Source organism: Arachis hypogaea, chromosome 13, assembly GCF_003086295.3.
Source record: "Arachis hypogaea cultivar Tifrunner chromosome 13, arahy.Tifrunner.gnm2.J5K5, whole genome shotgun sequence".
Lineage (NCBI taxonomy): Eukaryota > Viridiplantae > Streptophyta > Magnoliopsida > Fabales > Fabaceae > Arachis > Arachis hypogaea.
Window position 1 is genome coordinate 143,136,348 of NC_092048.1, and position 16,036 is coordinate 143,152,383.

Sequence of the window (16,036 nt, forward strand, 5' to 3'; positions counted from 1 at the left end):
ATATTTTAAATAAAAAGTATTTAATATTAAAATTTTTAAATACAAAAATAAATTATATAAATATTTAAAAAATAGATAAAAAATACATGTCTAAAATAAATAAAACAGATAAAATAGGAGTACTCATGAGAAATAATGAATTATTTTTGTTTGTTTTATTTATTTTTGACATACTCACGAGAAATAAAGAATTATTTTTATCTATTTTATTTATTTTATATATGTATTTCATATTTATATCTTAAATATCTATACAATTTATTTTTGTATTTAAATTTTTAATATTAACTATTTTTTATTTAAAATGTCATTTTTACATTATTTTTTAAACTGTTATATTGGTCTCTTTTTAAGATAATACAAAAAATGATTTCTCATGAAAATAATTTATTTAATCATTGATTAAATAATAAAGTACTAATAAATTAAAAATTAAAAGAATAAAATACTATAAAAAAATATTTGTGAGAAAGTCGAATTTTATCATTTTAAACTTGTGTTATTAATTTTAACAGTTTATTTTTTTTTAAATAATTCATGTATGATAAAAGAAATGTTTACTTGTTTAGAGTACAAATTTTATTATTATATTTGTATATTCCCGATTTTAATTATATTTTTAAGTACTCTAAATAGATTTATTTTATTATATTATATTTTACATATGAATATATGTTCCATCATGTAATTAAATAAAGATATATTTTTTAATGACAAAATTTAATAACCAAACTAACCATTCTACGACAAAAAGAGGGATTGAGTGAGAGGATAATGAGATGACGTTTGCGCTGGCCATGTTGGGAAGGACGGCAAAGTTACGGACGAAGGAAATTCAACGACGTCGTTAAGGATGATGCATGGAAGAAAGAGAAGAAATTGCGTAATAGAGCAGTAGATGACGACTGTCGCTTCTTATCACAAACGTCTACGATATACTTAGAAGGATTTGAAGCTACGTGATGAAGAAAGAATGGAGGAGTTGGAAGAGTGCTTCAACGGGAATGGAGTTTTTGATACTTTAAGAAATTATACCATTACTCATCTCAAATAGTAATTACAAAATAATCTAACCATAGTTAAGATAATGACCAATTAGAATATAACACATCATGAAGGATAACTTACATGTTATTTTAGAGGGAATTAGGTAAAATTTACCATATATATATTTGAATTTATAATCAAATACAATATTTTTTTTTACAAATTATTTTTTATTTTTATTTTGAGACTGATATTATTTTTTTTAGTTACATTTTTAAAGATATCCAAATTAGTTAAGCCAACTTTAATTTGTTATTTTATATATATACAAAACAAGCATACACTCCTAGAGACGGACGTCATAAATTTGAGGAATTCAAGATTGGCACACAAATTGGATTATTGTCTTCATGAGCACCTCATTCAAGAATAAGGTTGTTAGCTGAACAAGATTTCATAAAGTTTGAAAAATAATCAATGGATATTTTCAAGTTGCTTTCTCTACTATTTACTATTTATAACAATTAAAGTACGTGTCTAGTAGTTGCGAATCTCATACTTCATAGTATGTACAAATATTTAAAATTAGATATTCATTTTTTTAAAGATTTAGTAAACAAAAATTGTTCTATATTATCTGTATACCCTCTTAAAATCAAATGGTAGTTTCATTGACAAAACTTTTGTCATAATATTTATTTAAAAAATACAATAACAGAAACTAAGAAAATTTCAAAGTTCATATTTCAGTTTGAGAAGGTGGAGGTGTATTAAGAGAGAAGACAAATTTCAATTAAAACACAGTTAATTAGTTATTGTATATTGTGCAATTAGTTAGAATCATAATTCTTGGAGAGTCTTGATCTAATATGCAAGTCTGATTAGTGTATATATTTGAGGACCCTATTTTGAGTTGAATTGGTATTATTTTTTTGAATCACATTTATTTTAGATTTATCTTTAAAAATGTCCTACTAACTAGACTAACTTTAATTTGTTATATATATATATATATATATATATATATATATATATATATATATATATATATATGAACTAATATTCTCTATTTTGAGTTGAACTGGTATTATTCTTTTGAATCACATTTTTCTTTAGGCTCACCTTTAAAGATGTCCTAACTAACTAGACTATCTTTAATTTGTTATGTATATATATAGTTGAATTGATATTCTCTATTTTGAGTTGAACTGCAATTACATTCTTCTTTAGGCTCACTTTTAAAGATGTTCTAATTAATTAGATCATCTTTAATTTATATACACACATATATATATATATATATATATATATATATATATATATATATATAGTTGAATTGATATTCTCTATTTTGAGTTGAACTAGAATCACATTCTTCTTTAAAATAACATGTAAGTTACCCTTCATGATGTGTCACACTTTAATTAGTTATTATCTTAACTATAGTTAGGTTATTTTGTAATTTATTATTTTAGATGGGTAATTGTATAATTTTTTAAAATATTAAAATTCTACCCCGTTAATTGAAGCACGTTCTCACGCAATCTCTTTCCCCATCATTCCTTAACGGGTCATTGAATTCTCATGGCTCGTAACTGTTTCGTTCTTCCCAGTATAGCTAGCGCCCACTTCATTTCTATCTCTTATCCTCTCACTCAATCCCTTTTTTTGGTCATGACCCATGAATCACTCCTTACCAACATCAACATCATTAATGGTTAGTTCAGTTATTAAATTTTTTTCATTAAAAAAATATATATTTATTTAATATATTCATATGTAAAATATAATATAATAAAATAAATCTATTCAAAATACTTAAAAGTATATTTAAAATCATGAACATATAAATATAATAATAAAATTTGTACTCTAATAAAGTAAACATATTTTTTATCATACATAAATTATTTAAAAAATAAATATATTATTAAAATTAATAATACAAATTTAAAATAATAAAATCCAATTTTTTTACTGTATTTTTATAATATTTTTATTTTTTTAATTTACAATTTATTAGTACTTTATTATTTAATTAATGATTAAACAAATTATTTTTATAAAAAATTATTTTTTGTATTATCTTAGAGAAGAGACTAATATAATAGTTTAAAAAATAACGTAAAAATAAAATTTTAAATAAAAATATTTAATATTAAAATTTTTAAATACAAAAATAATTTGTATAAATATTTAAAAGATAAATATAAATATATGCATAAAATAAATAAAATAGATAAAATGGAAGAACTAATGAGAAATAAATAATTATTTTTGTCTTCTTTATTTACTTTAAACATATATTTTATATTTATATCTTGAATATTTATACAATTTGTTTTTGTATTTAAAAATTTTAATATTAACTATTTTTTATTTAAAATATTATTTTTACATTAATTTTTAAACTGTTATATTGGTCTCTTCTTCAAGATTATACAAGAAATAATTTCTCATGAAAATAATTTGTTTAATCATTAATTAAATAATAAAATATTAATAAATTAAAAATTAAAAGAATAAAAATATTATAAAAAATACTTGTAAGAAAGTTGAATTTTATTATTTTAAATTTTTATTATTAATTTTAATAATTTATATTTTTTTAAATAATTTATGTATGATAAAAGATATATTTACTTGTTTAGAGTACAAATTTTATTATTATATTTGTATATTCCTGATTTTAATTATACTTTAAGTATTCTGAACAGATTTATTTTATTATATTATATTTTACATATGAATATATATTTCATATATTATTTTTAATGAAAAAAATTAATAACCGAACTAACCATTAATTATGTTGGTAAGAAGTGATCCACGACAAAAAAAAAGGGATTGAGTGAGAGGACAGGAAATAGCAATAAAGTCGCCGCTGGCTATACTGGGAAGAACGGAAAAGTTACAAGCCATGGAAATTCAACAACTCATTAAAGAATGATGCACTGTAGAAAGAGATTGCGTGCAACTAGGGTAGAATTTTAATATTTTAAGAAATTATACAATTACCCATCTAAAATAATAAATTACAAAATAACCTAACTATAGTTAAGATAATAACCAATTAAAATGTGACACATCATGAAGGGTAACTTACATGTTATTTTAGAGGGAGTCGGGTAGAATTCACCATATATATATAACAGAATTGAACTGATATTATCTATTTTGAGTTGTACTAGTATTATTTTTTAAAATTTCATTTTTTTTAAACTCATCTTTATAAATATTCTAATTAACTAGGCTCACTTTAATTTGTTTTATATATATAAAATAAAATTGAATTAATATTATTCTCTTAAATCACATTCTCTTTTAAATTCACCTTTAAAGATGTCTTAACTAACTAGACTAACTTTAATTTATTATATATATATATATATATATATATATATATATATATATATATATATATATATATATATATATATATATATAAAATAAGCGTGTATTCGACTTGATAAATATTTTATACATAATTTTATTCGTTTTTTAGGACATTTACTAAGGATTCATTCAATATTTATCGTGGTTAAACAAAATATAGAATCTAGTAAAAATTAACAAATATTGAAAGAAATAAAAAAAATTAATCAACAATAATGTATATTCGATGCTACGACACGATTTCATTTTCATTTATTTTTAATGCATGATTTAAATTTTATTTTATTTTACGTTATATAAAGTATTACATGAATATTTATGAAATTATATATCATAAAATTTAATTTAAAATGTGATGTAAAATTTGTCTTTCTAATACTTAATCTCATTTTAATTTGTACTTAAATGATTTTCAATTGTTTTAAATAATTTTAATTAAATTGTGAAAATTTGACTAAAATAAAAAATATAAATTACAAAATTAATAATTCAGTAAATATGAAAATTAAAAAATTTGTGTATTTTGGTTGAAAAAATAAAAAATTTGTAAATAATTAAGAAAGAACTTACTATTAAATTGATTTGGATCTATTCTTTTATCAAATTGATAAGAAGATAATTAAAAAAATAGAATAACAAAATGTGTACAACTGAGTATATATAATTTATTTGAGTATATTTTAATTGAATTTTTATTACAATGTTATAATATTCATTTAACGGGGATTTAATATAAGAAGTCACTCAAATAAAGACGTCTTAAACGTCTTTTTTTAAGGATGATTTTTAGTAATTAAAATTTAACACATATAATCCAATTAAATCATGTTATTTTTATCAAAATTAAACCAAACAAATTAATTTAATTGAAAAAATAGTGAATCAAAATTTCAACAGATCTAAATTAATATTATTTTTTATATAAAATTACTACAATATCCTTATTATAAAAAATAACTAAAATACTCCTATTATATATATTAATTTTGAGAATCTTAAATTCTAGCCATTTACTTCTCTATCGTTATAGAGTTAGGATTTAGAGTTTTCAAAATTAATATATATATATATATTATTGAAATATTTTAGTTATTTTCTATTATAATAAGGATATTGTAGTTATTATTTATAAAAAATAATATTAATTTAGACCAATTCAAAATTTGATCCACTGTTTTTTTTATTAAATTAATTTGTTTGGCCTAATTTTAATAAAAATAATATGATTTAATTAGACTATATGTGTTAAATTTTAATTACTAAAAAATATCTTTAAATAAAGACGTTTTAGACGTCTTTATTTGAGTGGTTCCCTTTAATATATTATATAAGTGCTAGCATTTTACTAATCTTTCCTCAAAATGATAAGGAATCTCAAAAAATAGATTCTTATTTTTTGTATAAAGTGTGATCTCTTGTTCAATATTTTTTCTCATGTATTTTTTTCTTAATCCCACTTAAAGAATGTAAGATGGGAGATCACCTTTTACCAATAATTAAGGAAAAAAAAAGAGAGGATCTATTCCCGTAATATCTCCTTATTATTGATACCAATATCATTTTAAAGATGGTATCTAATGCAAGCTTTTTGAACATTTTCAACTAAATGTTTTTAGAATATCACTTTTGATACTTTAAAGAAATGAATTAATTTATAATTGAAATTTGCATTGGAATTGATTGATGAAATAAAAATAATATCACCTTAATAGAAAATCAATAAAATTTTGCTACTTATATAATTATGTTAATAAAATAATTAAAAATAATATAAAATTTTAATTAAACTAAAACTAAATCTTGAAAGAATAAATTTTACTTTTAATTTTAAATTACTGTTTATGATATATAGTCATTCAAATATTTATGTATCATTTATATAATCTAAAATAAAATTAAAATTAGATGTAACATAAAAATATTTTTAATTTTAAATCATTTTAATTACTATAAAAATCAAAAGTAACTCAAAATTGATCAAATTAGAGTTAGTTGCTATAAACATCACTTTGTCAATATTATTAATGTGTTGATGATGAAGCAGTTATAATTGTGAGGAAATATTTTGTGTTGATGCATATTTAATTAACTATATATATGTGTGTTGCTTTTTGCCGACTGATGAGGTGGATGTTGATATTATTGTTCATGTGAATAATTGTAGTAAGCATATATAGTAACATAGCTTTAATTTCTTTGTCTTATCAATCAGTCTGGATCTCCAATTAGTGAAGTGGTGAACATGGAGGAACTGTGTATGTGTTTGTATATGCTTGTTGCGACTGCATGTAGGTCAAGTTCAAGCTCAAAAGCATACATTATACGCACCAAGTCTTGTCTTGTTGACCTTTAGTAGTTTCTTGTAAAAAATTTTTTGATCAGTTCTTGTAATAATAATAAGGCCTCACTTACCTACAATTCCATTATTATTATTATTATTACCTCAATAATAATAATAATAATAATAATAATAATAATAATAATAATAATAATAATAGTTCTATTGATTATTGGAGGAGAGTCCCATATGTTTTTTACTGCCAATTGAAGCTTTTGAGATTTGAGAATGTCACGGAGAAAGACAAAAGTATAGATATATGTTACAAGTAATAGGACTATCATTATTTAACTTTTATTACTCTATAGTTGTTTTTTATTACTCTTTTAATTATATATATTTTATTAAAAATTAAAAATTAATTTAATTTTTCAGTTGATAATCGTTTAACATTTCTCTTTTATTTATTTTTAAACCTTTTTCTCTTTTTTTTAATCTTTGTTCATCTATTATTTTGTTAGTTTAAAAGATTAATCCTTTAACAAAACCGTTTTTAATCACGTATAATTAAAAAATCTAATGCCAATAAAAAATAGAATAAAATATCAAATAATTGATCATCAAATAAAGATTAATATATTATAAAATATTTTTTGGTTGCCAATGGTATCTTCCAACCCAATAAGTCAAGGACTAATCCGTTGCGGTTGCAGATACACAAGACAAGATTTGAATCTCCGACACTTATTTATGCCGACAATGAGCTTACCACTGGACCAATTCAAATTAATTAAGGTTATTATATATTTATTATGACATTAATTTGCTTTTTGAAAGACTAAAACCGGTATGAATTAGTAATCTAAAAAAGAAAATCAATTTGGTTTGATAAAGTGATCAGTTTACTTGTTTGTTTAAGCAAGTGTCAAGTGATTTGAATCCAGACATATATATGCAATAGTTCATTGACTAACAACAGACTTTTAAATAAAGTTCAAATTCCGATAAATTAGTCCTTTATTTATTGAACCTGGAGATACCATAAAAAATAAAAAATTAATCTAAAAAAAGAATAATTGAATTGAAGTGGTAACTTATTTGAAATAAAGTTCAACCTTTAGAACTAATTTAATGTCTTAAGTCGTTTAAGAAATAAATGAATATCTCATAACTTTCTTGATGAATATTAATTATGCCAACCAACTTTTTAAATACTAATAAATTTATGTTGTTACAAATATTTTTAAAACAAATTTTGTTTTCCACAACTCTTTAAGGTAAAGCTTTTACTCTAAATCCATTTCAAGTTTCTTATATATACAGAGCAAGATATTCCATATACTGGACAAAAGCAAGCATAAAAGACGAAGGTTTGGTTGGCGAACAATGGCTGTCAAACTTTAATTTGCGTTGTGCTCGTTATTTTATTCTTGGATTTTATTTTTATATACATTCTTTTTACTGCTAACTAAAAGTTTAAAAGGAAAAAAGAATAAATCCCCTTCCTATATTGAAAAATTGAAAAATAAACAGAGTTCATTTGAGGTTGCAAATAGGGTATAATAAAATCGGTTCGTTTGATAAATTTTTCGAGAGGCGTTTGTGTTCTTAAAAAATACAAATTATTTATGTTTAATAAATAAAAAAATCATATATATACTTATATTTTTAGATTGAAAAATTTGGACTGTTTTTGAAAAAATTTAATATATTTTTTACATTAGTTTGTGTTTTTAAAATTAAAAAATCTAATAATAATTTTATATATTAAAAAATTTACATTTATTTCTAATATTTATTAAGGTTATTTTAAATGTTATCTATTTTTTTTAATTGTGATTATTAAAATTATTCATATTTTATTATTCGCGACCTCTAAATGAGTATAAAAAAATGTTATGTCATTTGAGTTATATTTCGTTTGCTTAATAAATTAACTTTTAAACAGTAAAATTTTACCAAATTAAATCTAACAAAATAGCAGATGCACGTGAGAAGAAGGTGGGTATGGTATAAAAGGCTGAAAGAATGAAGATAGAGATGCATGTGTCCCTATTGAAAGTGTCAATGGGTTTGGTCGTTCCATTAAGAGGCGACAAATTCATGTTGGGAGTTCATATCTTGCCATCACTGTATATAAAACATTCATCGACACCCCCAAACACTATATGCCGCCTATTACCATGCATCTCTTTTGGCTACACACATAAAATGACACCTTCTTTTGTCACCTCATACAATGCAAAGGTAACATGACTATATATTGATTGCTTCTTATTCTTTAATAAAAGAAAAATCACTACACTAGCTAGTAGTGTAGATCTAATTAAGAAAAGCTTTATATCACTTAGAAAAAATCTTTTAGATAACGACTAATTCAGTGATCAACAAATTTCTATCATCAATAATAAAGAAAGAGAAAGTATAGGGAGCCAATGGAGTATCTGTACAATGTGTATAATGGAGATTTAGGAATGTTCGATTCAGTAGGATATCAGATGTTTATTATTCCTGGTACCCGGATGGTTATTCTAGATAGTATGAGTGTATTGTATTTAAGAAATTAGTAGTATTTTATTCTAAATGTTCATTTTTAACTTATATTAAACTAAATAAATAGCCTATTGTACACATTGTACAAATACTCCATTGGCTTCCTAACGGAATTGATCACTTGGGAAATCTTGGAAAACAATCACGTTGCTTGTCCCTTTATATTATTTTTGAACCATTTTTATATGATTGGTGTTCCTCTTGGCTGCTTCTAACAGGAAGTTAGTGGATGGCAAATGCTCTACACTACTTTCGGCTTCCATTCTCCACCATGCTATAATCCAATATCCTATTGGTGATTTATTTGATTATGATAATGACAAGGGGGATAATAGTACTTGTCATCATAATGCAATAATGTAAGTATAGATTATATATATATATCATGCTCCTTATAGTGATTATGGGATCTCTTTATTAAACTAAAAATAATGTAAGTAGATAATATCATTGATCTCCACATCCATGTCAGTGTAATCTGTCCTTTCATTCAACTAAAAATAATGATTTTTGATTAGTGGATATATCATATATTATCATACTCTAAAAGAATTTCAAATTAAATAGGGTATATCTATATAGGTGAAAAAGCAAATAATTTATATCAATGGACAATGGGAGAAACATATCAAAGATTCCAAATAAGAAAATTAAAATACGAATTATATAATAATATAAAATTATAATTATTTATTGACAAAGACAAAATTCTGGTAGTGCTTTAGACTGTTGCATCAAGTGGTGGTGGATGACGAGATATGTCATAATCTTTTGACATTCACTAATTTGAATGCCTTTATACCCAAGACAGTGACTCAACCATGAATCTATGGTTAACCTGAGTATTGGTTAGGCACCTCTTTCGTTTTCTTAGTTAATAGTTGCTCTTCTTTTTCTTCGTTTACAGATGTCCTTTTATTCAATACGAATCTTTTATTTTTTTAAACACAATTTTGGTTAAGAAAATTAATTTTCTCTCTACTAACAATTGACTAATTATTAGTTAAAAATTTGATTCTTATTTTTTTTTCATGTTTGTATTCGGAATTTCTTTTTGATAAATAAAAAAGTATTATTAAAGTCAAAATAAAATGAAGAATGATATGAAAAGAGTATCCAACTCAAAACAAAAAAGAGAATGATCAAAATCATACAATAAAAATTCATATATCAATCATGATTTAAGAAAAAAAAAGGCAATCACCGATAATGTGCTACTGCTACTCACATCATAACTCATATTCAACATCTGTGTCAACTTACTATATACATATAAAGCAAAAATAACTATATATTACACAACTCATTTTTGAAGAATCTAAGAACCTTTTTGTAAAGATAGATTGGGTTAAGTGGATGGCAAAGAAAGGATAAAGAGAACATCCAGCTTTGTGAATGGCCGAGGAATGCAATTATTTATTCCATCACAAAAAATAAAAAATATAAAGGAGAGGGATTCACAAATACATGGAACTTTGAAAAGGTAGCTTGTAACGTTTTGTCATTGTCCAAATCTAAAGCTTCTCTGCTAGAGCATAATAAGTAATGATAAGGTTTATTGAATTCTTTTTAATATTAAAAGTATTTTTTGTTTTTTTTAATTTGTTGAGCTGTCATAAATTTTATTTTGGTTCTCCTGAAAATAAATTTTGGCCCAACTATATAGGCTTAACATTATGTTCTCTTCTTTATATTATATTCTTTTTGTTTTGGACAAGATCTATTCCTTATTTGTTGATTGACATTTGACAAAAAAAAAAGGTTTCCAATCAAAACCTAAAAACGTCAACAACAGTCCAATATTATTTTAGTTATCAAAACTCCCCGGCCCAAACATTAACCTTGGGAGCTACCCACCAAAACTGTATAGAAACAGTCATGTGTTATTCTGTTAACCTAGAGAGGGTTGGTGGATCAAATTCGGGTTTGAATATTCGGCTTTGAATTTGTGGGTCATGTTGTACTTTTTTTTTTTAATATTTCAATACAAATTTGAGTTTCATTCCTAAGCTTGTTGTTGGTAAACTAAACTTTGACCCCTCCCAAAAGTTATGGATATTGATCTGATCTATTATTGGGTTGAATCTCGTACACTACTAAAATTGGATTATAGATTTTAAACATATATTGTATATTTGCATATCTGTAAAAATAAATAAATAAATATTTTTTATATTTTATTTATTTAATAATTATCATATATATTATATTATTTTATTTTTATTATTTAAAAAAGTATGTTTAATAATATTTTAAGAGTAAATATGTGGTATAGTCTTCTCATCTTCGCATAGAGATTTTGGGTTCGAATCTCATTTTTAATTTTGAAAAAAATAAAAAAAAAGTCTAATAATTTTAGTGCCGATCAAATTGAGATTTTGGTCGTATCTAATCCAATCGACGTTAACTCTAGAAATGAATGCCAAAAAAGGAGAAAGGAACTCTCCTAAACAATAGTAAATGACAAGAATTCATGTTCCAAATTGGTGGTGTACATTAGTTGGTCAACAAATTTGAATTGGATTTTGTTAGGTAGACCATGTAAATAATGGGTTCTAGAATTGGCACAACAAAGAAAAAAAATACTCCATTTTCAAATTATTCCCTAAACCCTAACATTATGATAACCCATCAGCACAGTTAATGAATTGATCATCCATTCATTGTTAATTGTGCATAAGTAAATCGAATAAAAAAAAACCATCCAATAAAAAATAATGAACATAATTATATGTATACTCATTGAATTAAACATTCGACATATCCATTGTTCACATTGTTTAGTATTCTTATTGTCTACCTATACTTTCCCATTTGAATCAGGTGAAGGTGGAGGTGGTTCGTTCTTAAGCAGGGTTGCATCGTTATCTTCTTGTTTTGATATATCCATCACCTCTCGTTTGCTTTTATATTTCCCATCACTTTGTATATCCTTCAAAGTATCCAACACTTGTACCATTGAAGGCCTCATATCCTTAGAACTCTGCAAGCACCGAAATGCCAACTCTGCAACACCATTGATCATCTTCCTTACCCTCAAATCCGATTCGAATCCAAGGCTTTTGTCTACAATCTCATGCAACGCACCACTCTGAATCTTCTTCATGGCCATGTTGGACAAATTGATCTCATGCCTATGCCTTGTTATGTCAACTGCACGCATTGAAGATATTAGTTCAATCAGCACAACTCCAAAGCTGTATACATCGCTTCTATCTGTCAGCTGGTAGTACTCGTGGTACTCCGGATCAACATAACCAGGTGTGCCTTGTGGCGCTGTTGAAATGTGAGTTAAGTGGTTTGGAAATAGTCTTGAGAGTCCAAAATCGGCTACTTTGGCTCTAAAGTGATCATCAAGAAGGATATTATTGGTTTTAACATCTCTATGGATGATGTCTGAAGCATGAAGATATACCAATGCACTAGCTGTGTCTATAGCAATGTTCATTCGAGTATCCCAACATAGAGCACCAGATTTCGCTTTCTGCCCGTGGAGATGATCTGCAACTGTTCCGTTCGAAACATATTCGTAGACAAGCATTAATTCACTGCTGTGGCTGGAATTACATCCATACAATGATACCAGATTTTGGTGGCGCAAGCCTGTTAAGATCTCAATTTCATTCATAAATTGCTCTACTGTCCTGTAATTGTTCTCATACATCTTTTTCACAGCAACAAAACGGCCGTCTCCAAGTTTTCCTGACCAAACAAGTATGAAACATTTGAAACTAATGACTTAAAAAAGCAAGCAATTATGTATTTATAACTCTTTGATCATTAAGGATATTGCTGTGGATACCAAAATATACTTTCCCAAAGCCTCCATCTCCTAGTTCTCTGTCTGAATCAAAGTTGTTTGTGGCCTCTTGAAGTTCTCTATAGGCAAAGAATTGGAGTCCAGAGTATTTTTGATGTCCCTTTTCAGTGTCTTCTAAAAAAGAAGACATGCTGTGAGATGGTATAAATGATACATCTTGAAAATTCTTCTTCCATCGACGGTAATAGAGACTAAAGGCAATGCCTAATATAACTGCACTAAGCACAGCAGCAGCAACTCCTACGAAGAATGAGTTGGATTTTTCAATTGATATGATGTTTATAGGGCTTAGTGAAAATAAATTATTCATAAAGATTGCATTTGTTACCTATAGCAACTTTCTTCTTCCAATTCAATTTACCTGAAACGGTTGAGATAGAGGACAAAGTTTGAATGAGATGAATATTGTCAAATAACTTCATATTGTATACACATACCCATCAAATTCATTTGCCAATTCAAATTAAGGTTAAGCAGAATACTTTATGGTTGCATAAAAACCCTACTGTTTTAGCAATAGAAAACGTTAAACTTTTTCCTTTTCAAAGAAAAATATCATAGTTAGATATTAGATAATTCAAACTGGTCAAAGTAAAAATTGTCGTGCAGTGTGAAAACATAAGGATAAAGGTAGACCATTAAAAGTAAAAAGGAAGCATGGGTCTGCCTCGTCTCCAATCTGAAAAAGCAACAATCTTTATTGGATAGAAACTAACAGGCAAAGACTCTGGCTTTTCTCCTCTGAGAACTACCACAAAAAATAATATTTATGTAAACAAAAGAAATTAACCATGTACATAAAGTTTAGATAGAAAAATGCTAGAAGTTCATCAGAATTTATTGTTTTTTGCCATCATTTAATCCAACAACATACTTTAACTCGCATCTTTAAACATTGATGACTAATTGATTGTCAAAAACAATAATTTCGGATGGCCTTCTAACATTCTTCCTCTAGAAAAACTAGAGCAACCAGAGGATAACCATGGTTTATGCTTTCAAGAGGTGTGGTGATAAGTACTGAGGAAATGAGAGTGGATTATTGGGAATATCAATGGTAAAGTCAACTACTTTCAATATTTCCACATCTTCTATAGTGGCAATACAGATTCATCAAGATTTCAAGATAGACATAAACTCTTGCACCAAAATCTTTTCTCTAATATAAACCCATTTCTAAAACCATTGTCCGATTGTCATATATATTCACATGAAGAAAATAAGAAGGTAAGAAGACATACTATGATGATGAGAACAATCCAAAGAATGATTAGTTCCATCAGGGCAATAGCAAGTAAACTGAAACTCATCTTTGGATCCGCATATTCCCTTAGTCGACATGCATCCTATGCATCTTTGAATGCCAAAAGGTGAACTATAATTCACATCAAACCCAGCACTCAAGGCTCTATTCAACCCTTCAATTCCATCCTCATTAGCTCTCACTTCCTCTATCGCCTGCACTTCCACATGAACTCCTTTGCAGTTCTGAGCAACCGCCACTCCCAAATCCCCATAAAAAGCTCGCTTATTGGGATCATCCTTGCAAGGGAAAGAGTGTATTGTTTCATTGTTGTTGCCAGCGCAGTCATAGAAGATTGAGACGTTCCTAACGTTTGGCGAGAAGCGAAACATGCTTGTCTCTAAGGAAGTGTTGGTTAAATGAGAAGAACATTGATCATAGGCAATCCCAGTTCTAACCATTGTTATGTTGCAAGCAGGTTGATCGATATTCAGCACATGAAAACTCTGTGAGCCAATTTGAATGGAGGTGTTGCGATTAGCGTCGCAGCTGAGCTTGAATTGCTGGCTGATGCCGCAATAGCTTGGCCTGCTCCCTCCCCAGAAAGGATAGTAGATGTTGGCTATTTCTCCGCAGCTGTAAGCCTTGGAGCACGCTTCATATCTGTCACTTTCTTGAGAGATTGAAAGTTTTGCCAAAGTGGCCAAGCATAACAGAGATATAGTAAACGTTGATCTAACAAGGTTTTCATGTATTTGCACCGCCATAGATAGAACCTGGAGGTGGAGATGCTGATAATGAAAGATGGAAAGTTTGATAGAATTATTAATTGCTTGCGTTCTTTCTATGCATATGATGATTGACTATTCATATGACGCAATATTAGAAGAGTTGTCTATTTGAGATTTGACTTGTGATTATTCAAATCAGGCTTGTTCAAAAAATTATATTATATCGTTATTATTTATTTTGACTATTTTTATGCAGACAGAAATTTATGATTTATGTATCTGTGGATGCAAAGCTGCCTATATTGTATAAGTATATAATAAAATCGAAGTGCGACAAGAACAAAATTTGACTTCTGATTTTTATAAATCTCATAGTTTAGGTCATTAAGTAAATTCTTAATTAGATTGTAGTCATTTCCATCTGCCTCAAATAAATCACTTTGCTATCCATACTGCTTCAAAGTTGCATTCAAACCGTCATGTTGACTTCTTTCAATAAGGAATAATTTATTCAGAGGTGTTTCTATTGAAGTTTATCTAAGGAAAATTATCAAATGCTGACTTCAAAAGATAGCGGCAAGCACATTATATTATATTTTATGTTTGTTTTTACATGCAATGGCTCAGATATTTCTATTGATTTTTAGCATTGAAACCTCAATATCGAATTGATAGAAGGTTAATGAGTTTGATTTTATTGTTATTATTTGGAGTATTTAGTTGTTAAGAAATGATAAATTTTTAGGAATCAAGAAATAGATATTGTAAAAGTAGTTTATCAGATTGATTAGAAGTTGTAAAAAATAGAGTGATATTTAATTTTTTAAGTTGTAGATGATATTATAGAAGATGATTAAAAATTAATTTATTTTATCTATTTAATATTTTTTTGATTGATGTTCTATCTTTAGGGGTGTTCGTGGTGCGGTTTGGTTCGGTTTTTAAAGGAAAAGTCATCCGATCCGATCGTTTAATTAAGCTGCGGTTCAGTTTAGTTCGATTTTTTTTTCAAAATCATCCGAACCAAA

The 16,036-nt window shown here is 26.2% G+C and overlaps 1 protein-coding gene across 1 annotated transcript; it reads right to left on the minus strand.

The window, feature by feature from the left end:
* Positions 1 to 11,899: 11,899 nt before the first annotated feature.
* Positions 11,900 to 15,131, minus strand: LOC112792504 (LEAF RUST 10 DISEASE-RESISTANCE LOCUS RECEPTOR-LIKE PROTEIN KINASE-like 1.2). Its single transcript, XM_025835770.3, has 4 exons — positions 14,276 to 15,131; positions 13,363 to 13,395; positions 13,017 to 13,274; positions 11,900 to 12,916 (listed from the first exon to the last, which is right to left on the minus strand). The coding sequence occupies exons 1-4, from the start codon at positions 15,042 to 15,044 to the stop codon at positions 12,015 to 12,017; spliced, it is 1,962 nt and encodes a 653-aa protein (XP_025691555.1). The 5' UTR covers positions 15,045 to 15,131; the 3' UTR covers positions 11,900 to 12,014.
* Positions 15,132 to 16,036: the final 905 nt, after the last annotated feature.

Excerpts from the sequence above, each read along its gene's own strand:
- LOC112792504 (XM_025835770.3), bottom strand. The coding sequence starts at position 15,044 with ATGGCGGTGCAAATACATGAAAACCTTGTTAGATCAACGTTTACTATA. Across the intron at positions 13,396-14,275 it reads GGATTGTTCTCATCATCATA|GTAAATTGAATTGGAAGAAG; the intron begins GTATGTCTTCTT and ends CAACCGTTTCAG. Across the intron at positions 12,917-13,016 it reads CTTTGGGAAAGTATATTTTG|GAAAACTTGGAGACGGCCGT; the intron begins GTATCCACAGCA and ends TTGTTTGGTCAG.